Here is a 22,262-nt window from a genome sequence, read left to right as displayed (position 1 = left end):
GGAAGTGGGTGGTGAAGCGCTCGACAGAGGCTCTCTGGGCGCGCCGGACAGCGACTCGGTAGCCGGAAGTCATCCAGGCTAAGGCTGCGGAGACCGCGGCAGGTCTAGGCAGCCGACAGCTCGAGTTGGCAGCCGGCATGGCAGAGCGGTCGGCCCTGGAGGAGCTGGTGCGACTTCAGGGAGAGCGCGTGCGGGCCCTCAAGCAGCAGAAGACCAGCGCCGAGCAGGTGCGGGCGGCAGGGGAGAGGCCAAGGCAAGGCCAGGGAGGACCTGCAACAGGGGTGGTCTGGAGAGGAGACAACAGGGATGTGGGGGAAGCGACCGAGCTAGTAGGGAGGAGGTCTGGCTGGGTGGGAAGGGGCCGAGAGAAGCAAAGCTAGGCCCGGGGAGAGAGATCTGCCTCAGGTCCTGATGAGGGAGGGATACTGAATGAATGGGGTTGGGGGGGAGTGGGGAGTGACACATGGATAGCTTAGCGCCTTCTTTCCGTACGCAGATCGAAGAGGAGGTGGCAAAACTCCTGAAACTGAAAGCACAGCTGGGCCCTGATGAAGGGAAACAGAAGTTTGTGCTCAAAACCCCCAAGGTAAATTTCACCCTCCTCCCCACCCCTGCAGTCCCATCCACGAGGATGCAAATGCCTGTTTCTCCGAACCGGGTCACTGAGGAGGCTCTGAAATACTGCCAAGGAAACAACAGTTGCTCTGGGCACTGGGCTGGACCGGATTCCACCTCAGTCGTTCTGGGATGACACTAAGTGATGGCAGAAACTAGACCAGCTAAGTGCTCAGGACAATCTGCCTGCTGCTGCTACTCCTTTCTTTCAGCAGATACTTATTGAATGCTTACTCCGTGCCTAACACCACACACACAAAGAAAGCACTGAATTTACCGTGGTGAACAATATAACGTGCCCTCAGTGGAGCTTACATTCTCTACGGAAGGAGGCAGACTGAGAACAAGTGTTCCCACATATGGATACATAACTACAAATTGCCATAAGGCCTGTCTTTCTTGTGTCGAAATGCCCCCTTTTAAGGTTAATCACTAGGGCTCCTGAGTTCATTGAGCGGTTCCTTTCTGCACACAACTTATTTTCAAAAATTAAAGACACAGTGTAAAGTCCCAAGGCAGCTATCATCAAATGATTACTCAAACTATTAGGTAAAAAAATTAATGGGGATTTTATGATAAATCATGCCAGCCTTACCTGGACTCAGTAATGAATGTTAACATCACCAAAAGTAGGACAATCAGATATTATGTTCCTCCTGATGTGATGCAATAGGAAGTACACAGCACCACCCCTGAAGTACTATTGCCAGGAGAAATTGAACCTGAGTCAGATCAGGTGTTTGGACCCAACTACCAGCTTATAGGAAATACGGGAGATGAAGGAACATGTTAAATGGCATTTCAGGGATATCGTTAGCCAAATCTAGGATGTGAGAAATTCTTTAGGCCAAATGACCCAATTTCCTCAACAAATAAATGACATTAAAAAAAAAAAAAAGGAAACTGTAGTATCTTAAATAGACATAAGAGACATAACCAAATACAATACATGGACTACATTTAGAATCTGATTCAAACAAGCCAACCGTGAAAAGGTATTTTTGAGGCAACTGAGGAAAATTAAACATGGCTTGGGCATTGGATGATATTAAGCACTTTCTCTTAATTTTGTTGATTGTAGTAAAAATATTAAAGTTTTTTTTTAAGTCCTTATGTGTTAGAGGATAAATGCTGAAGTATTTATGTGCAAAATGTTATGTCTGAGGTTTATTTTAAAATACTCCAAATATATATATATATGCATGTATGTACATATATATTTCGGGACTTAGATGAAATAGGAAACCCTGGTGGCATAGTGGTTAAGTGCTACAGCTGCTAACCAAAAGGTCAGCAGTTCAAATCTACCAGGTGGTGGAACTCTATGGGGCAGTTCTACTCTGACCTATAGGGTCTCTATGAATCGGAATCAACTTGACAGGAATGGGGTTTTAGATGAAATAAGAATAGCAGCTGCTGATGGTTATTGAAGTGGGGTTGTTGAATGGATACATGGTGGTCCATCGTGCTTTTCTTTCTAATGTATATTTGAAACTTCCCATAATGTAATGTTAAAAGAAAGATGCTGGAGAGCTAATATCCACTTTACTTGTTGAAGCACATTTCTTGACATGTGACTCATATTAACAATACAAAGCTTGGTATTATTATGAAAATAGTTTTGACCTTGAAGACCTCTTGAAAGAGTTTCATCCAATGATACTGAGACGTTATTTTTCCTTTTTACTATGTTGGCATTTGCACTGAAGGTGCAAGATTTAATTTTACTGAATCTTGACCCTTGAGTACATTCCCTTCTAATATTCTGTGCGATGAGATGGGCAATGTACATAAAGCACTTCTGCTGCATTGCAAAGAAGGAAAAACATTTGTGCCATTAGGTGAGGTACGAGATGAACTAGTTGCTTTTTTCATGGAACACCTTTTTTATTTGAAAGAACAACTGACACACAAACTAGTTTTTCAGGCCTGGATATTTGGCAGATACTTTCACAAAAATGAACCAAATGAGCCTTGGCACCTCAAGAAAAGCACCTGACAGTATTTGTTGCCAATGATAAAATTCAGGCTTTGAAATTAAAGAAATTTAGAAAACTTGTATCTTCCACTGTGAGCTTGACAGGTTCTCAACACTAAAAGACTTCCCTAATGAGATCTGTGGTGGTATTAATATGATTTTCCCATATTTTCATATACCTAATGAAATGTATCTGTATAACTGTTAAAAGTATAACTGTTAAAAGTGAGTCAGTATTTTCCAAATGACTGATGTATGTTATAAAGTCATGCATAGGTAAAAGATACATCCAAAGTGCAAAGACAGACCAATGGATTTTAATGTAACAGTATGAAAAGTTCAGTGATGTAGTTTCAGATTCCACATTGCAAACAATCTTTAAAAAACTGAAAAAAAACTTGCTTAATTTCAGTGTAGAGGAATATTCACAGTTGGCTGAAAAGTTTATTAAAATATTCTTCCCTTTCATAACTGCATATCTGTGTGAGGCCAGTTTTCTTAATGTTCTTCAACCAGAACAACATATCACAATTGACTGAATGCAAAAAGCCCATATGAGAACCTGTCTTCTAGTAAGCCTGGCATTAATGATTTGGAAAAATGTAATTCAGTGCCACTCTTCTCACTAATTGTTTTGTTTGTTTTGGAAAATAGTTACCTTTTCTTTAAATGTTCTTTATGTTATGGATTAATTTTTTTTTTTTTAATTTTTGCAGTTTTGGTTTCTAATACTATCAATATTGATAGGTATAATCCATTTTGGGACACTTAGTAAATTTTAAGAGTGTAAAGAGGTCCTGAGACCATAAAGTTTGAGAACTGGTGGGGTAGGATATAAAAACCTAAACTAGGAGCTCTGACCTGGAAGGAGAACAGAGTTCCAGCTCTGACTGCCGTGAACTTGCCAAGTATTCCTAAGTAGCGAATTAACTTCTCGACATCCTGTAATTTATCTGTAAAATATCGAAACAAATTAGAGAATAGTATTAATTAGGAAAAAAAAAAAAACTATATTGGGAGAGAAAAGTTGCTTGTAAAATTTAGAATTCTGTTAAATCTTGAGTTGGCTATGAGCCTGTCAGTAGGTGTGTTCTGTTAGGCAGGGAAATATTCTGTTATCCCAGAGAGTTTTTAGAAAACCTGCTCACAGAAAAGAGTTCTAAGAATTCTAGAAAATAGAACCAAGCTAAAAAGAGAATGGAATTTAGAAATAGCAAATGGATGTGAGAATGAATAGGGCCTCCATCCAGTGGTGCCACAGAAGAAAGTCCTGGCAATCTGCTTCCATAAAGCAGCAGTTCCACTCTGGAATGCATGGGGCCACCATAAGTAGGAATTAATAGCAATGGGTTTGTTTTTTGTTTTCATTTTGGTTTTTTTGGTATATATGTACACCTACTTACTTATCGACACTCGTTATACAACATTTTGCATTTATGACAATAGTAAGAAACCTACTATCCAACTGTTTTGCACATTAGAGATGTACATTTGGCAGTAATGAACGCCAAGGTGCGAGGCAAGAGTAACCCTGGCTGTGATGGTTATGTGTCAGCCTGATGTTCAGTGGTTTGGCAGTTATGTAATTATCCTCCAGTTTCACATACATTTGATTTTTGCTTAACGACTTGGTCTTTGGAACCTAACCATGTCGATAAGTGAGGAGTGGATGTACTTGTTTTACAACTTAGTGGCCTGTAGTATAATCTAAGCTTGATGCAGGACTTGTTTTCCTCATTGTTGAAGTCATCCTTTTATATTGCCACAGCTTATTGTTCTCTGTTTTTAAATCACATTCCTGGTTCTTTGGCTAATTCTGACTCCAAGGGCACAAGAGACTACAGTCCCCGGCAGATGGCAGTTCGGGAGAAGGTGTTTGATGTGATCATCAACTGCTTCAAGCGCCATGGTGCAGAAGTAATTGATACACCTGTATTTGAACTAAAGGTAAGGGATGGGCAAGGAGAAATCGCATGGTGGGAGAGTGGGTATTTGAATAACAGAGAGGATGATAAGAGAGAGAGAACCCCTGTCTTAGTTATATAGTGCTGCTATAACAGAAATACCTCAAGTGGGTGGCTTTAACTAACAAATTTATTTTCTGACAGTTTAGGAAGCTAGAAGCCTGAAGTCAAGGTGCCGGCTCTAGGAGAAGGCTTTCTCTCTCTGTCGTCTTTGTCTCTTCAGCTTGTTTCCTGGTTCCTTGGAGATCTGACGTGACTTGCCATCAATCTTCTCCCATCTCTGCTTCCTTAATTCAGCTCTTTTTACATTTTATGAGAGATTGACTGAAGACACACCCTATAATAATCATATCATGTCCATAAACATCACAAATATAACCTGTTCCCAAATGGGATTATAACCACAGGCATAGAGGTTAGGATTTACAACACATGTTTCTGGGGGACACAGTTCAATCCATAACAGCCCCCACTTCTCATGTGGACACAGACCAGCATTTTCTCCAGTGAGAAGGGAGACAAGACTGACCTGGAGAGAGAGGCCGTGCCTTTTATTTACCTTGGTTGTGGCCAGCAGCTTCCAAATAAAGCCCTTCTTAGGAGTGGAAATTGTTATTATGGCTTATGTGTTTGAATTTCATAGCCCCTCTACTAGAGATGTTTTCTAGGTACATACAGACCTCACGCATATAAAGTATAAATATGTAACCAGTCTCCTATTGATGGACCTTGAGGTTGTTCCTAGTTCTTTGTTGTAAAAAACCAGATTGGATCACTCCCTGCTTAAAACCCAGTGCTCCTGTTGCATTTCTAATAAAACCCAAACCCTTTACTTGACCTTACAGGGCCCTACATGATCTCGTTGCTGCCTCCCTTTCCACCTCATCTGATGCTGTTCTTTCCCTTTGCATGCCATGCCCTTCCAATCTTCTTTCCATTCATGGAACATACCAACTGTGTTTCTACTTCAGGGCCTTTGTTTTTGTTCTTTCTTCTTCCTGAATCCCCTTTCCCCAGCTCTTTGCATGACTTTAATTTCAAATTAGGTGAGAGATTGTAGATTTTAAATTTCCGATCTCAGCTAAAATGCCATTCCTTAGAAAACCCTCTTCAACTACCTTGTCCAAAGTAGCCCTCGACTCTATGGCATCGACTTGTTTTCTTTTCTTTAGAAGAATCTATCACTATCTGAAATTATCTGTTAATTTGTTTCCTTGCATTAATGTATTACCTTTTCCTTCTCATAAATGTACAACAAGCACGAGGGCATGGATCGCCTTTGCCTTGTTCAATGACATACACTCAGTGCTTAGAACAATGTCTGGTCATGGTGGGCATATACCTGCAGGGTAAATTCATAGAAATGGAATTGCCAAGTCAAAAGGTGGTACCCACTTGTACTTTTACCAACCATTGTAGGAGTATTTCTGTTTCTACACATTGGAATTTTCAGGCTTTTAATCTTTGCCAATCCGGTAGGTGAAATATGTTATCACATGGTTGTAGATGTCACTGCTGTAACTACCTTAAAGCATTCTCAGTTTCAGCTTTGACATTGTTCGAATCTCAGGCATCATAGAAACATTCATGGTTGTTAATCTAGTAGCCCGTTCCTAGGAATTTAGCCTCAAGAAAAATAAAAAAAGCTATGTTTCCAAGTACATTTACTAAAAAAAAAAATAAATGTTATGAAAATTTTTTCAAAAATTGGAAGTACCTAAACAGCTAACAGTATAACACTAGGGAGAAAGAATTACAAAACATCTTCTGAATGGAATATTATGCAGCTTTTAAAAAGAATATTTCAACTATGTCACAATGGAAATGTGATAAGTGGAAAATCAACAAATGATAAGTACATCAAACACGCAAGCACTGGAATAGACAGCAGAGCAAAATGTAAACAAGTTGAAATCAGTCGTGGCAGAGTTGTGGGTTTTTGATTCCCAAACTTCCTTTTATATATTGTCATCTTCATCATTGTGACCACATTTCTTTATTTTTCTCTAGGAAACACTGACTGGAAAGTATGGGGAAGACTCTAAGCTTATCTATGACCTGAAGGACCAGGGTGGAGAGCTGCTGTCCCTTCGCTATGACCTCACTGTATCTTTCTAAACCTGGGCTCTTGATACTTTGGATGGATTGGCTCTCAGTGGGCCGGGGCTATCTCTCATCTCTGATTTGAGGATAGGCAGACATAGGTAGGAACAAATATGAGGCCTTTGGCAACCAGGGGAATTATTTCCTTAAACCAAGAGTGGGACTTTGGCTAAACAGAATATAGCCTTAGAAATCTTCCAGAACCTGAGTGAGGCCTCAGTTTTATGTCAAGGCCCAGTTCTGACTCTACCAACAATCCCTTGACTCCATAGTACCTCTCCCCTGCTCTGTCCAGTGGACAAAGTCTTTCTTAACTGGCCAACAATTTTATATCCAAGCTATGTCAGAGAGGCATCTGCTTTGAGATCCTAGATGGGGCCCTTTCTCTGCTCTTTGGCTCATTTGCCCTGCCCCCTGTCATGCTCAGCATAGCTAAGGCGAGACACTACCAAAGAGAAAGTAGCCTTAACCTTGTTTGAGACTCGAATTTGCCCTTTGTGATAGCAAAGTTGATTCTTTCTGATATTCAGAAATGCTGTTAATCTTATGGGTGGTGGTTTAACCCGCACAGTTGAAGGGTTAGATTTCAGCTTCTGTTGGTTGTGATAACCAACTTCCAGACTGGTTGTGATAGGAGGGGCTTTCTCCTTAACCCTTTGTTATCAGGTTCCTTTTGCTCGGTATTTGGCAATGAATAAACTGACCAACATTAAACGCTACCACATAGCAAAGGTATATCGGCGGGATAACCCAGCCATGACCCGTGGCCGGTATCGGGAATTCTACCAGTGTGTGAGTGTTGGGAAACTATGGGGCAGGACGGGTAACAGGCCCTCCCTCAAGCCAGCAGAATCTATAGAGTACTCATGGTGTCCTGAGCAAACTGGATGCCCCAGACAATGATAACCCTTAGGTTTCTTTGGTGTTTTCATTATAGATTTCAAAATGGCCCTGTGGGGAGGACATGACAGGGATTATTATTCCCATTTTACCTATGAGTAAACTCAAGACTTAGCAAGGTGAAGAGGTCATAGGGATAAGAAAGGCAAAGTCGGGACTAGAACTCTCGGTCCATTGCTCTTTGTATTAAACCACAGTGATAGGACCACAACAAAGGATGGGGAAACTGGATTTGAGGTAGCAAATCATCCAGATTGAGGGCAGAGCTTCTGGATGAGTAGAGAAAATGGATAGCTAAGGACTAAGGCTGCATAATTGCCAACAGTGGTAGGAGGAATTGAGGAAGAAGTAGATGAGTGCGATAATGAATAGATAGAAAGGAAACCAGGACTGGTGAGAGGCCCAAGAATGCCAGAGTTTCCCACTGGGCTGATGATCAGACATAGAAAAGGAAGGAGGTCTGTGTTTGAGTATACAGGCCCTCATAGAGAACAGAGCTCCCAGGAGTCCGCCTTAATAAAATTGAACCCTAACTATACCTCTAACTGTCCCTCTCCCTACAGGATTTTGACATTGCTGGGCAATTTGACCCCATGATCCCTGATGCAGAGTGCCTGAAGATCATGTGTGAGATCCTGAGTTCACTTCAGCTAGGTGACTTCCTGGTCAAGGTCAGAGCCAAATTGGGCTGGGAAAGCAAAGTTGGGCCTGGCCTCTCACAGGAGAAGGGCCTCATGCAGAGAGACCAGTAGCCCAAGTGACCAGGACTATTGAGGATCATGCGAGGAAAGGAGATTCCCTTCTCATTCCCTGCAGGTGAATGACCGGCGCATCCTAGATGGGATGTTTGCCATCTGTGGCGTTCCTGATAGCAAGTTCCGCACCATCTGCTCTTCGGTGGACAAGCTGGACAAGGTAACAACCCAGACACCTGACTCCTCTTTTCCCAGATCCCATTATGCCTTGGGAAATGGGAAACAGATTTAGGAGAGAGAGGTACCTGCCTCTACCCTTATAAAAGGAAGATTAGTCCCGGGATGTAGAAGTACAGCTTCTGCTCCAACGCTGCCCCCAAGAAGGGTCCACACTTGGGGAAGCTGCCCAGGAGTCTCTGACTGGCATCTGTCTGCCAGGTATCCTGGGAGGAAGTGAAGAATGAGATGGTGGGAGAGAAGGGCCTTGCGCCTGAGGTGGCCGACCACATTGGGGACTATGTCCAACAGCATGGTAAGTAGCAGAACCCGGCCTCCCCAGCGGCAGTCCCACTGCCCTCAGTCCTAAAGTTGAAACTCTTGCCTGTGTGTGTGTACGTATGTAGGGGAGAGAGTCTACCTAAGTATGTGTGTGTACACACATGCATACACATGGATGCAGGCAGAGTTCAGGCAAAAAGGCAGAGTCCCTACCTTCTTCTTGTCAGTCAGTCTGGCTCATGACTCTGTCTCTCCAGGTGGAGTATCCCTGGTGGAGCACCTGCTCCAGGATCCTAAACTGTCCCAGAACAAGCAGGCCTTGGAGGGCCTGGGAGACCTGAAACTGCTGTTTGAGTACCTGACCCTGTTTGGCATTGCTGATAAGGTGAGTCAAGTTGAGGCCAAGTGGGAGCCCCTAGCTGAGCTCTGGGGCTTCAGGTTCCTGACCTTCGTCTGGTACTGACCATGTCCTTGTCCCCACAGATCTCCTTCGACCTGAGCCTTGCTCGAGGACTAGACTACTATACTGGGGTGATCTATGAGGCAGTGCTGCTACAGACGCCGGCCCGGGCAGGGGAAGAATCCCTGGGCGTAGGCAGTGTGGCTGCTGGTGGGCGCTATGATGGGCTGGTTGGCATGTTCGACCCCAAAGGGCGCAAGGTGCCCTGTGTGGGGCTCAGCATCGGGGTGGAGCGAATCTTCTCCATTGTGGAGCAGAGGCTGGAAGTAAGTCCTAGAGAGTGGGTAGATGACAGCACCTGAGCTGTCTTTGAATTCTAAGGGGGCAAGGTGGTGTTGCTTTGGTCAAGTATGTACCTGAGCCCCTGGGATCCCTCACAGGCCTGCCTTGGCTCTCTAGCACCTATAGTAACACCAGAGAAGCTCCACATGGCCTCAAGCCCTCATTTGTTGCTGCTGCTCTTAACTGGCTGGTTGCTTCATTCCTGTAGGAGATCCTCTGGCGATAACCTTCCCACTTGGCCTGTCCCTTCTTTCTAGGGTGCAACCACCCATGTTTCTCAATTGAGGTCACTGTTCCAGTAGGCATCTTATGTTGTAAGAACTATTATCTTAGTTACCTAGTGCAGCCGTAACAGAAATACCACAAGTTGGTGGCGTTAAAGAACAGAAATTTATTTTCTCACAGTTCTGGAGTTTAAAAATCCAAATCTGGGTCTCAGTTGCGTGTTTTCCTTCCTTGTCAGTAGCCCCAGGAGTTCCTTGGTTCCTTGGCTTGTAAATGATCCTCACAAGGCATCCGTCCTCCCATGTGTGCGTGCGTGCACGCGTGCGTTTGTACCTCTGTCTAATCTGCCCTTTTTATAACTCAGAAGGGATTAGATTTAGAACCCACCCTACCTGGGTATGATCTAACTAATGTAACACAGAAAACCCTATCTGCAAACAGCATTACATCCACAAGTATAGAGTTTAGAATTACAACACATATATTGCGGGGCGGGGGGGGGGATACAATTTAATCCATAACAACTGTGAAAGTAGATTTCCAGAAAAAGAGGAGGGGCGGCAGCAGCAGCATTCTCTCCACAACAGACACACACCCTGGGTTGTGCCCTGTGGCTGAAGTAGAAGAGACATAGTCTTAGTGGGCAGATAGTAAGTAGGAACTAGAACCGCCAGGGGTGGATTGATTGCCCAGGATTGGGTTAATAGTGTCACGTCTGGGTGAATGTTCTTGTGAGCTCTTAAGGTACTAGATGGAGATGAGTTCAAACAAAAAAACCCATTGCCGTTAAGTCAATTCCGACTCATAGCAACTCTGTAAGACAGGGGAGAACTTCCCCATAGGGTTTTCAAGGCTGTAAATCTCTATGGAAGCAGACTGTCACACCTTTCTCCCATGGAGCAGCCGGTAGGTTTGAACCACTGACCTTTCAGTTAGCAGCTGAGCGCTTTAACCACTGTGCCGCCAGTGCTCCTGGCAATGAGCTCAAGGTTACTGTAATTAAGCTACCTTGGTTTTTTGGTTTGCCTTGTCCTGTGTTATTTATTTCGGCAAGTCATATGTACAAGCCAGTCAGTTCATTTCTTATATTTTCTAAAAGCTATCCTATGTCCAATTGCTCTATGATGAGAAAACTGGGCTCCTGTCCTGGTGGAGCTTACTGAGTTAGGCCTAGTCTCTCAGAATCTTGATTAGAGCCTGCTCTGTTTGTTCTTGAAGGTGTTGTAAAGGCTAGCCCAGTTGTGACTCTTATCTGTCCCTTCCTCAGGCTTTGGAGGAGAAGGTACGGACCACAGAGACACAGGTGCTTGTGGCATCTGCACAGAAGAAGCTGCTGGAAGAGAGACTGAAGCTCATCTCAGAGCTATGGGATGCCGGGATCAAGGTACAGGAGGCAAGCGCCAGGGTGGAAGCAAACTTGGCAGTACTGGGCACAAGCTAAATAAAAGCTCATATACAGTGACTCTTGCCATTACTGTGATACCTTGGGGTACAGCTAAGAGCAAAGTGCCAACCTTGGCCCCCAGCAGGTTCTCCCTGAGGGCAGCAGAAGCCAACCTTCATCTTCTGTCATGGTCCCCTGCAGGCCGAGCTGCTCTACAAGAAGAACCCAAAATTACTGAACCAGCTGCAGTACTGTGAGGAGGCAGGCATCCCACTGGTGGCCATCATCGGAGAGCAGGAACTCAAGGACGGGGTCATCAAGCTCCGTTCAGTGGCTAGCAGGGAAGAGGTGAGGGGGCAGGCAGGAAGGCTGTGGGAGAAGGAATGGATTTCGTGTTGGCAGGCCCATGCCCATTCAAGACCTGAGCAAAAGCCCACCATTTGTATTAGTATCCACTCATAAAGGACTTAGTGGCCTAACACACAGTACATGCCAAGTAAACAGCATCTGTTAGTGTGGTCACAGTCAGGTAAGATCTCCACCACCTCGTATACTATGTCTTTCTGGGTCCCCCAAAAGGCACTGTCTACCCTGGGGTGTTTGATGGGTTCCTGTTCCCAGCTGAGCCGACTCTCATGGCTAGGGGAAGGAGTGGGTGCTCAGAGCCGTAGTGGGGAAGATGCTCAGACCACCTTCTCCTTCCTTCCCTCACCCTGGCCAGGTGGACATCAGAAGAGAAGATCTTGTGGAGGAAATCAAAAAGAGAACAAGCCAGCCCCTCTGCATCTGCTGAACTGAGGAAACTATCAGAACAAAGTGAGACTAGCACTATTTGAAGCTAAGACAAAAGTCTGCATATGTACTTCAACAGCTTTGTGTATTTCTGGTCCAGCAGGAAGACCTGGAGAATGGTCAGAGCAGAGACTTTTATTATAAGAATTATTTTACTGGTAATCACTGGCAAAAACGGCCAGGTGGTACACCATTTTCCATGAGGGCCCTGGGGGCCTAATGTGGCTTGTGCGCCTCTGCTACAGGGCCCCACAGCAGATGGAGGGGATACCTCCCCACGACCAATGCCAACGGTCCAATAAAACGCCTCAACCACTGGAGCCTGCCTGTGTCACTGGTGCCTACCCCTGCCTTTACCGTCGGAGCCTGGGCCTCTTCTCATTCAGGGCAATTCAGTGGTGGAAAACGGGGAGAAAGCCTTACAGTAGGGCCTACAGGCCCTTCCCCAGGGTGAAGGGTGCCCCTGGGTTCTTGCCTCCAGCGTCCACCCGGTGCTAGTTTGTGAGTCACTTCTTAGAGGTGAGGTTACCGGCAGACTCACCCACTAAAGTTTATAGCGTTCACCTGCGGATCCGAGGGCCCAAGGCGCACGTGCGGTGGGTATCCCCACCCCCTTGAGAGGAGGGGTCGTGCTCAGAACCAATGAGAGATTGGGGGATGGAGAGACGGGAAGCTTCCAGAGGCCGATGGGGAGGAAGTTATAAAGAGGGTACCGGCGGGCCAGCTGGGGAGTCATGCAGTCCAAGCGGGAATGTGAGGTAAGTAGTCGGTGACGAAGGGGTGCCAAGGCGCTCCACCTGCGCAGGGCGGGCGGGGGGCAACAGGGGTGCCAGCCGCACAAGTGAGGCGGAGATGGGCTAGGCGAACCACCATTCCATCCTGCCCTTTTCCTCTCAGCTGTGGTGTGAGAGGGTGAATCCAGAGAACAAGGCGGCGCTGGAGGCGTGGGTCAGGGAGACAGGCATCCGACTGGTGCAGGTGAACGGACAGAGGAAGTATGGCGGGCCACCCCCAGGTACGGTAGCCACAGCCCAGGCGCCTGCCAGGCTTTTCCAGCCTGTACCGCCCCGACCAGCCCCTTTTGGGGGAGGGGCCTCCTCCAAAGCTCCACCATCAAAACCCCGTAACTACCCGGATTTACACCCCAAGCAGAAGAGGCACAAAACTGTGGCTTCCCAGCCACCCGCCCCCTCGAGGAAGGGAGCCAGTCTAAAGGTGAACCCATTCTGTGCTAGCCCCGTAGTTAGCTCAGTCACTTAATTATGCCAGCGGCCCCGGAGTATGGATGTTGTACCCATTTCACAGACGTTTGGGCACAAAGTGCCCTTCTATGCTGGGTCCCTGGGCCCCGAACCCGAAACGATCAGGGTGAATGACGGTGCCCTCCTCCTCGCCCCCTTCTCCCAGGCTGGGTGGGCAGCCCGCCGCCCGCCGGGTCGGAAGTGTTCATCGGGCGGCTGCCTCAGGACGTGTACGAGCACCAGCTGATCCCGCTGTTCCAGCGCGTGGGCCGCCTCTATGAGTTCCGCCTGATGATGACCTTCAGTGGCCTGAACCGCGGCTTCGCCTACGCTCGCTACAGCTCGCGGCGTGGGGCACAGGCTGCCATCGCCACGCTGCACAACCACCCACTGCGGCCCTCCTGCCCGCTGCTCGTATGCCGCAGTACCGAGAAGTGCGAGCTGAGCGTGGACGGGCTGCCGCCGGGTCTGAGCCACCACGCGCTAATGCTCGCGCTGCAGCCGCTGGGTTCCGGCCTGCAGGAGGCGCTGCTGCTGCCCAGCCCCAGGCCGGCGCCCGCGCAGATCGCGCTGCTCAAGTTCAGTTCGCACCGCGCCGCTGCCATGGCCAAAAAGGCTCTGGTGGAAGGTACGGGATGGAGGCAACTGGGCGGCTGGTTGGGGCCAGGCTCGTTCTGCCAGGCGCTTTACCTATGCACGTCAGCATAGCATGTCAATTTGCAAGATTCTTAGCGTCAAGTATGCCTCAGTTTACAACCTTAAACTATTTCCCGTGGTGCTGCTGCTGCCACTTAACCTAAAACAACACTTTTCCGTGCATTATCTCCAGATTAATCTCAACACCCCAATGAAACAGTCAGGATTCCTCCTTCTTTAGAAATAAGTTTAAGAGAAATGGACTTGCCCATGGCAGTCCAACTGAGCCTACTTTTTATATCCACTATAAAACTTGCCTTTTCATACTGTTCTGAGAATTAACTTTTAGGACACAGTACTTAGCACGTTTCCTGATTCAAAGCAAGCATTCACAGTAGAGGTTAGCTATTAAGATGGTAATGAAGTAGACCTGCCCCAAGCAGTACTCAGAACAAACAAACTTCGAAGGCAGCAAATATTACACCTTTACAAATAAGGACAGTGATGCCTGGAGACATTATTTAACTTGCCCAAGGTCACTCCTGGTGGAAACAAGGAGACCATAAATTAAATCCAGGCCTGTGTGACTCCCAAGGGCTCACAGGGTCTGGGGACTTAGGCCCAGGGCTCAGATGTGCCCTTGTCTCCACCCTTTTCTTACAGGACACTCGTGCCTCTGTGGAGAGCAGGTAACTGTGGAGTGGCTCAAGCCAGACCTGAAGCAGCGACTCCGCCAGCAACTTGTGGGTCCCTCACTACGGTGCCTACAGCCAGAGGGCAGCCGATTGGCCCTAGCCAGGGACAAGCTAGGGCCCCAAGGGGCTCGCGCTGCCTTGCAGCTGCTGTGCCAGCAGATGAAGCTAGGCAGCCCTGTATTCCTTACCAAGTGCTTAGGCACAGGCCCTGCTGGCTGGTACCGCTTCTGGTACCAGGTGGTGATCCCTGGGCATCCAGTGCCCTTCAGTGGCCTCATCTGGGTTGTGCTGGCCCCAGATGGGCAGGATGGGCACGAGGTGGCCAAGGACGCCGTGTCTGTACGGCTGCTGGAGGCATTGAGTGAGTCTGGGAACAGCCTTCTGTGGTCTGCTGAGGCAGGTATCATGGTTAAGCAATGACCCCATCCTCTCCACAGGTAACCTGAATGGGTAGGCAGAGCCTGTGTCAGTCCCCAGCCCAGCAGGCCTGGGTGGCCACCATCTAAGCCTAAAATGGGGAGGGGCAGATTTTGCCCCAGGCCTGACATGTACTCCCTGCTGGGGCAGAGCCCCATAGCACCTGGGGGCAGCTCCAGCTTAGCTAAGTTGTGGTGAAGGACCTGGCCCTCCTCCCAACCCAGGGTCTAACCTGACTTGGTGGTCTTCCTTGGGGATTCCGTGTGACACACACACCCTCCCTGCTTCCCACAGCTTAACATGAATCTTCATTTCTCAATTTCTTGATCTGTCATTTTGGTTGGCTTTTATTTGGGGACTGGCTGAGCCAAAGGATCAGAAAATCTGCTCTTTGCTCCCACCACATTCTGGTTTTGGTTTATGTATAGTTTTGTGTTTTTCTGTGCTGGTTGTATTTATATTAAACGCCTGGTTGGTATATACACCTGTGTCTGTGCTGTTTGCCCTAGCTGAGAGCTTGTCTTCTTCAAACTGGTAGAGTGAGCAGCTGTTACAGGGCAGGGACCCTTCCCCATAGGATTGCCTTGAGTCCTGGGTCTCTGTCTCTATGTCTCTTCCTGAGCTGCACAGTATAAAAAAACATACCCATTGTCGCTGAGTCAGTTCCAACTTACGGCAACTCTGTGTCTTATAAAGTGGCTGCTCCATATGATTTTCTTGGCTGTAATCTTTTTAATCTTTACAGAAGCAGATTCCCAGGCCTGCCTCTCACAGCACCACTGGATGGGTTTGAACTGCCAACCTTTAGGTTAGTAGTCCAGTAGAAACCATTTGCACCACCCAGGGACCAACTGTACAAAAGTATTGTAAATAACATAGCCTTTCAGGATCCAGCCCAGGAAGTAGGATTCTTGCCTTGTGAGTGAGGAACTGTCCTGAGAGCTCACTCCCTCAGTCACTGTCCTCCTCACTCTCCTCTTCCCCACGTGTTGTGGAATCCTCTTCCTCCTCCCTCAGTCCTGCAAAGAAGTCACTGGTGCTCCAGGCCTTGCTGCTCATGGCTCGCAGAGGCCCTCCCTTTTTCTTGCGCCAACGGTAGTCATCTACTACCACAGCCCACAGCTGGGCCATGTCCCAGAACTTGAGGCGCTGGTCATGGCCACTACTGGCCAGGAAGCGGCCACAGTGGGAGAGGGCCAGCTCCTCCACAGGCTCCCCGGCATGCTGGCCCACACTGCCCACCACTCGGTTCGGTAGTATGTTCACAGCCCTAGGTGAGGAGAGAAGAGTGTTGGTACTGGCTGGCTGGGCCTGCCCTGCCCTTCTGTGACCTGAGGGCCCCCCTGGCTTTCCTCACCTGATGACTCCATCGGTGGAGCCAGTGCACAGCAGACTCTCAGTGACTGGAACCATGCAGTCAATAGACTCTGCTCTGAGAGCAAAGCGGTCACTCGTGGCCCCAAAGCCATTCCAGTTGAAGAGGTAGATGGTACCTTCACTGGAGCCACAGGCCACCTTCTTTCCACACTACAGGGAGAGGACAGACTGGGTCTGTGGAGCCACCTGGGATCAAGCCCCTAGCACACCCCCATTCCACCATATCCAGCTGTACCTTCATGAGAGTGACAGAGGTCAGGTCCCCAGACTGAGGCTCTGATAGCAGCTCAAACCGGTGCCGCTTGATGTTGAAAACACCAAGGCAGCCATCCCCACTGTAGAGAGCAGAGCAGTAGGCTTGTCCAAAAGCTCCCTTTGAGGGAGACATTTAACATGGGGAGAAGAGGGAAGGTAGCTTTGAGGTTGTACCTGGCTGTCAACAGCAGCTTCTTAGCCGGGTCCAGAGCCATGTCAGCAATGTACTCTTCATGCTGTCGCATATCCATTAAGGGGCTCTCCTTCCGCTGGTCCCAGAGTCTGACACCACCTGTATCATCCCCAGTGGCCAGAATATTCTCATCCACCAGCAGCAAACTGTTGATAGGGGCCCTGAGGACACAGATGTAAAACTTTTCAGAGCATCTTTGTCCCAACAGGGACCCTCCCAGTCCTTGTCTCTCACCTCTTGTCTGCACACACATACACACGCATACAGTTGGTTCCCCTTACCCATGAGCCTTAGAAATGCGTCTTTCCAGTTGGCCCTGCTCCACATCGAGAATGTGGATGGCTTTGTCCTTGGAGACAGTGACAAGTTCTAGGGGAAAAAGGGGCCCAGGTCACAGTGATGCTCACCGCTCCCTTCCCACCACCACACTGCTGGCTGCCTTCCCTAGTACTCACTCTGTCCATCTTCAGAGAAGGCCACAGCCCGGCAGGACTTCAGGTGGTGCCCCGAGGACCAGAGCTCCTTGGTTTCTCCCTCCTGGCAGGAGTAGGAAAAGCTGAGGAGAGGGGATGGGGTTGTGAATGATCCCTGACCCCTCCTGAGATGCATGGAATGCAGATACCAACTAGACCAACCTTCCACCTACCTAGGAGTTCCTGCTTGCACACCTCCAAGCCCAAGGAGCTTACCATCCCATTTTCAGTGAGCTTCAAATGTTACATCTTTCATTACATTTGCCCAGGGCCTCTTTGTGACCTCCCTACCACCCCACCCCTCTTTTATCCTTGAAACCCCCAGCCTGGGGAAAGAATGGGTCTAGGTCACATCGGAGGTCAGAAATGACTGCTAAATTAATGACAGAAGACCAGGCCCAGAAGTTGAAAACGTAGAAATCACAGCACATTATGACCAGGTGCTGAAATGGAGGTAGGATCAAATTGCAGGTGGATCAGAGAAGCACCTGTAAGCTGTCTGAAGAGAATCCCTAGTGCCTGCCTCAGGGCAAACTCTCAAAAAGGGCCAATGAATAATTGACAGTAAACTCCAGGAGAGCAGGACTGGGTCTACTTGTCTGTCCCAGTGCCTAACACAATGCCTCACATGAAAAAGGTGGTTAATAAACATCCACAGACTGGACGAATGCTTGGGGAGGGAGAAGAGAGCACTGGAAAGCAAACTAAGGTGATAACGTGTGTTGGATCTTGAAAAATAAACAGGAGTTCACCTGACAGACATCAATATCCCTTCTAGGGCAGAGACAAGGAATGGGGAGGGTTCAAGTGGCAAAAAAGTGGCATGGCTGAGTCTGGCAGATAGGCTGAACTGGGCTTGGGACCATAGAGGCCACAAAGAGGTCTGAACTTAATCCTGTGGGGAAAAGGGATCTCTTCAGAACGGTCACAGGGAGAAATTAGGGGCCCACCAGAAGGCAGCAACTGAGGGTAGAGAAAGGGAGAACCAAGGGGTATATTCAAGAGCCTTTGGGAGACAGAGCAGAACTTGATGGCAGAAGCAACATGGGGGGCGGGGGGGGGTAGGTCTAGGATGACTCCTAAGCATCTGACCCTGTAAATATGCATAGTAGTAGAAGGCAGCCAACATTTGTTGAGCAACTGTATTCAAGCACTGTACCACTCTGCAAGGTAAGTATTATTAATCCCATTTTCAAAGAATAGAAAGCAGAAGTTAACTTGACCAAGACCTCTGCTGTTAATGAGGGAGCTGAAGTTTAAATTCATTAAGAAAATCTTTTTTTATATATATAACCTTTTTTTTTTTTTACTGTGTTAAATACATAGGTAGGAAAACATTTGCCATTTCAACAACCTTCACATATATCCATTAAATAAATCTGATAGCATGAATCTCCTGCTTAAAATCTTCAATAGCATAATGTAAAAAACTTTTTTAGTGTGAGGTGAGGTAAAAAAGTTTAGAAAACATTCCTTTAGTAGAGACAAGCATTCAAATAATTACACAAACGGATGTATGATTACACCAAACCAGTTGCTGTCTAGACTCATGGCAACCCCATCTGTGGCACAGAACTGTGCTCCTTAGGGTTTTCAGTGGCTGCTTTTTTGTATATAGATTACCAGACCTTTCTTCCTAGGTGCCTCGGAATGGACAAGCACCTCCAACGTTTCTGTTAGCAGCCGAGCACATTTATTGTTTGCACCACCCAGAGATTTCCATGATTAAACCAGTGTAAAGTTTATGAAGGCAAGGTATCTGGTGCCATAAAAAAAAGCAACAATAGGTAATCTAATTTAGTCTCAGGCATGGAGAAAGAGATGCTAAGAACTGAGGCACAGTAGAAAAAAGGAGGGCAAAGGAATTTTCCAGGCAGAAGGAATAGCGTGTGTAAAACAGCTGAGATTTCAGGTTACATAAAAAGGTGAGGATGAATGAGGACAGAAAGGGGAGAGCAGGCAAGGGGCGGATGATCGGGGCCCTAAAAGTCGAAATGAGGAGTCTGAACTTGATCCTAGGAGCAGAACTAAGCCACTGAAGGTTTTGTTGTTGTTGTTGCCAATTCAACAATTTTTACCTGTACAATTCAGTGACAGTGGTTACGTTCTTCACGTTGTGCAACCATTATCATTATCTGAATTATTCCACCACCATTAACGTAAACTCCAAACCCATTGCCGTCGAGTCGATTCCCACTCATAGCGACCCTAAAGGTCAGAGTAGAACTGCCCCACAGAGTTTCAAAGGAGTGCCTGGTGGATTTGAACTTCTGACCTTTTGGTTAGCAGCTGTAGCACTTAACCACTATGCCACCAGGGTTTCCTAAACATAAACTCAGGACCCCCTAAACAATAACTCCCCTTTCCCCCTCCTACCCACTCCTCTAACCACTAATAAGCTTTGGTTTCATATAAGCGAGATCATACAGTATTTGCCCTTCTATGACTGACATATCTCACTCAGCACAAGTTTTTCAAAATTCATCCATGTCATGGTATGTATCAGGACTTCATTTCTCTTTATGGCTGAGTAATATTCCATTGTATGTATATAACACATTTTGTTTAGCCACTCATCTATTGATGGATATTTAAGTTGTTTCTACCTTTTGGCTATCGTGAATAGCGCTGCAAAGAACACTGCTGTACCCGCTGAAGGGTTTTAATCAAGGAAGTAGCTAATTGGATTTGTGTTTTTGAAAGATTAAAGAGGGGTAAAAAGCAAAATAAAGGGCCCCGCGAAGCCTGTCACAGTAATCAGGTAAGAAATAAATAACGTTATCTTGGACTTGTTCTGGTTCTGCTACAGTGTTTCTGCTCCGTTATGACATTCCAGACACTCTGGCCTTCTTTCAGTTACTTTAAAGGATCTCTGTGCAGTAATTTATTGAAAGCCAAATGCTATTGAATGTATAGGACTTGTTCAGTCTCGCAAACTTTCTCTTCTCCCTCCTCTTCCCAGCTCCATCCCCGGGGATATTCCAGTCCGGGCAGTCCCTGCGCCCACCACGCTCCCAGCCCTGTACTGCACTCACACGAAGACGTCGCCGTCCACGTCCCCCGCTGCCAACAGGTCGCGGGCCGGATGGAACGCCAGACCGCTGGCCGGGGCTTCTAGCACGATGTCTTCTGGGGTGTTCCGGATTCGGGCCGGGGCCTCCGCGGAGTCAGGATCCTCCCCGTCACTCCCATGTTCTTCAGACTTCTCACACGTGCCCTCCATGCTCCCCGGGGTTCCACACCGCGCCGCCTGCTGGCGGTCAGCCCCAAGCAACCGGAAGAGTGGCCCAGGCCGCACCTCTGCGTCTGCGGGCGGGGCGGTAGTGGGGGCGGGGCCGGAAACGGCGCCTGGGCGTTTCCGTCATCCAGAAGAGGCGGGGCCGGCCTTAGGGGCGCTTCGCCACTGGTGTCGGATAGCGCATTGTCCAGCTGAAGCTGCAGCTTGGGCCAGACAGTGCGCGCGACGCTCAGTCCCTTCCGTGTTAACTTCACCATGTACCATCCTGACAGTTTGGTGGTCCCTCTCACAACCAGTAAAGAGGACCTTATGCTGTTGGGATAGGAGAGAGGGACGCCAGTCGTTCATGGCGTGGTGGAACCCAAGGCCATGGCAAGCGGTAGCCAGAGCAGTCAGGAGGCAGCAAAAGTCCACGCAGCGGGAAGTCAGCATGGGGAGATCGTGGACATCAGACGACCCGCGCACAAGCTCAAGCTGCTGCTATCCACGTTCAACAGCTTCGTGGCCAAAGGAACAGCGCCCTGTGCCCCTTCGTAGTGCCCCTTCGTACAGTTTGATTCCACATGCTCAGCTATAGGCAGGCTGGCAGTGTTTAGAGCTGGTGAGGAGTTGCTGAAGGGGAAAATAGGCACAACAACTGACGTCCTAGACATCCCAGTTTCCAAAGGTTCCACAAAAATGGGAACACTGTGTGGTAGAGCAGATGAAGAGCACGTGACCCTGTACCTGGAGAGAACCACTTCACATTACTGTGGTACTGGACTTTCTAAAAGATCTTATGTGCTGATGCCCACCGCTTTTTAAGGGGGGAGAAAGAAGTGAGGATAGGGGCGTCAGAGCGGTATGTCCCACTGTGTGCTGAGAGACTCCCAAAAGCTGCTGTGTGGTGTTGGGAATCTTTGTCACTATGTGGCCAACCAGGGGGTCTTGGTCACTTCCGTGAGGTTTGGTGGTACTTGCAGAAACTAAATTGTAAACTGGCAGTCAACTCTCAGGATTTACTCCTAGTGACCCTCTAGGTATCTTCATCTGAGCCATGTCTCTGTGACCTTTTTCCTAATTGCGACAGCTGCCTACAACCCTGAGACCAGAGCATTGTTTACTGTCTGAAATTATCCATTCTAGGAGCTGTTGGAGTCACAATCCAATTTCAGCCTCCAAAGGGCCATGCACAAAGATAGCTTCCTCAAAAAGCCCTGAAGACTGTGGGTGCTGCAGATGGTTAATGCATTTGGCTGCTAATAGAAGGGTTGGAGGTTCAAGTCCGCCCACTGGCACTTCAGAAGAAAGGCTTGGGCCATCTACCTCCAAAAAATCAGCCATCAAAAACCCCAGGGCACACAGTTCTACTCTGACGCACATGGGGTCACCATGAGTGGATCAACTCCACAGCAACTGTCTATCAAGGTAGAAGTGATCAAAGGCAAGGCAATGGCTTAGGTGGCTCTCCACAGCCCTGGAAAGCCTACTGGGCTCAGGGCAGGCATTGGCACTTGGCATCCAGCCACGAAGAAGTGGTGGATCTCTCAAGAGCACCAGATTAAAGTGCTGGCAATGAGCAGAAAGCAGCAGAGAAAGGAGGGGTGGAGTGATTTGAAGTTCAGGAAGGTGCATACTGGGCCTGGAAAAATATTTTAGGGTGATAAAGGGCACCAAAACCTTCTGGCCTATGACAGTACTATGTATACTGGCAGGGCCAGATCTACCCCCAAGGCACATGGCCAAAGTTAGCCTATCAGCCAAGAAGGCAGCAATGTGTGCTCAGCATTACCAAAGTTCCCAGGAGGCTGCAGGCTCACAAAAGCCTTTTGTTCCTACAAGTGATTCTTATTAGGTACCTT

General features: G+C 47.8%; 3 protein-coding genes across 4 annotated transcripts; 2 read left to right on the top strand and 1 right to left on the bottom strand.

Annotated features, from left to right (window-relative positions):
• The first annotated feature begins 56 nt into the window (after window positions 1-56).
• On the top strand, window positions 57-12,214 carry HARS1 (histidyl-tRNA synthetase 1). The gene is made up of 13 exons (XM_049873834.1): window positions 57-227; window positions 497-586; window positions 4,421-4,540; window positions 6,568-6,663; window positions 7,327-7,452; window positions 8,124-8,231; window positions 8,377-8,475; window positions 8,694-8,787; window positions 9,011-9,138; window positions 9,237-9,479; window positions 10,988-11,104; window positions 11,306-11,452; window positions 11,826-12,214. Exons 1-13 carry the CDS (start codon window positions 138-140, stop codon window positions 11,895-11,897), a joined length of 1,530 nt encoding a protein of 509 aa, XP_049729791.1. The 5' UTR covers window positions 57-137; the 3' UTR covers window positions 11,898-12,214.
• Window positions 11,389-20,488, bottom strand: WDR55 (WD repeat domain 55). Of its 2 annotated transcripts, XM_049873836.1 has the most exons (8): window positions 20,219-20,488; window positions 17,166-17,266; window positions 16,992-17,079; window positions 16,692-16,871; window positions 16,498-16,597; window positions 16,243-16,412; window positions 15,801-16,155; window positions 11,389-11,473 (listed from the first exon to the last, which is right to left on the bottom strand). In XM_049873836.1, exons 1-7 carry the CDS (start codon window positions 20,404-20,406, stop codon window positions 15,837-15,839), a joined length of 1,146 nt encoding a protein of 381 aa, XP_049729793.1. In that variant the 5' UTR covers window positions 20,407-20,488; the 3' UTR covers window positions 11,389-11,473; window positions 15,801-15,836. The 2 variants fall into 2 exon arrangements, with proteins under 2 accessions (XP_049729793.1, XP_049729792.1); XM_049873835.1 differs by lacking the exon at window positions 11,389-11,473 and having other exon boundaries at window positions 14,913-16,155.
• On the top strand, window positions 12,315-14,902 carry DND1 (DND microRNA-mediated repression inhibitor 1). Its single transcript, XM_049873837.1, has 4 exons — window positions 12,315-12,654; window positions 12,794-12,911; window positions 13,304-13,765; window positions 14,437-14,902. The coding sequence occupies exons 1-4, from the start codon at window positions 12,631-12,633 to the stop codon at window positions 14,886-14,888; spliced, it is 1,056 nt and encodes a 351-aa protein (XP_049729794.1). The 5' UTR covers window positions 12,315-12,630; the 3' UTR covers window positions 14,889-14,902.
• Window positions 20,489-22,262: the final 1,774 nt, after the last annotated feature.

Source organism: Elephas maximus, chromosome 2, assembly GCF_024166365.1.
Source record: "Elephas maximus indicus isolate mEleMax1 chromosome 2, mEleMax1 primary haplotype, whole genome shotgun sequence".
NCBI lineage: Eukaryota > Metazoa > Chordata > Mammalia > Proboscidea > Elephantidae > Elephas > Elephas maximus.
This window is presented reverse-complemented; position numbering and strand designations above follow the sequence as displayed.

Excerpts from the sequence above, each read along its gene's own strand:
- HARS1 (XM_049873834.1), top strand. The coding sequence starts at position 138 with ATGGCAGAGCGGTCGGCCCTGGAGGAGCTGGTGCGACTTCAGGGAGAG. Across the intron at positions 228-496 it reads AGAAGACCAGCGCCGAGCAG|ATCGAAGAGGAGGTGGCAAA; the intron begins GTGCGGGCGGCA and ends TTCCGTACGCAG. Across the intron at positions 6,664-7,326 it reads CCCTTCGCTATGACCTCACT|GTTCCTTTTGCTCGGTATTT; the intron begins GTATCTTTCTAA and ends CTTTGTTATCAG.
- DND1 (XM_049873837.1), top strand. The coding sequence starts at position 12,631 with ATGCAGTCCAAGCGGGAATGTGAG. Across the intron at positions 12,655-12,793 it reads AGTCCAAGCGGGAATGTGAG|CTGTGGTGTGAGAGGGTGAA; the intron begins GTAAGTAGTCGG and ends TTTTCCTCTCAG. Across the intron at positions 13,766-14,436 it reads CAAAAAGGCTCTGGTGGAAG|GACACTCGTGCCTCTGTGGA; the intron begins GTACGGGATGGA and ends CTTTTCTTACAG.
- WDR55 (XM_049873836.1), bottom strand. The coding sequence starts at position 20,406 with ATGGAGGGCACGTGTGAGAAGTCTGAAGAACATGGGAGTGACGGGGAG. Across the intron at positions 16,598-16,691 it reads AAGCTGCTGTTGACAGCCAG|TGGGGATGGCTGCCTTGGTG; the intron begins GTACAACCTCAA and ends TGCTCTCTACAG. Across the intron at positions 16,156-16,242 it reads TCCACCGATGGAGTCATCAG|GGCTGTGAACATACTACCGA; the intron begins GTGAGGAAAGCC and ends CTCCTCACCTAG.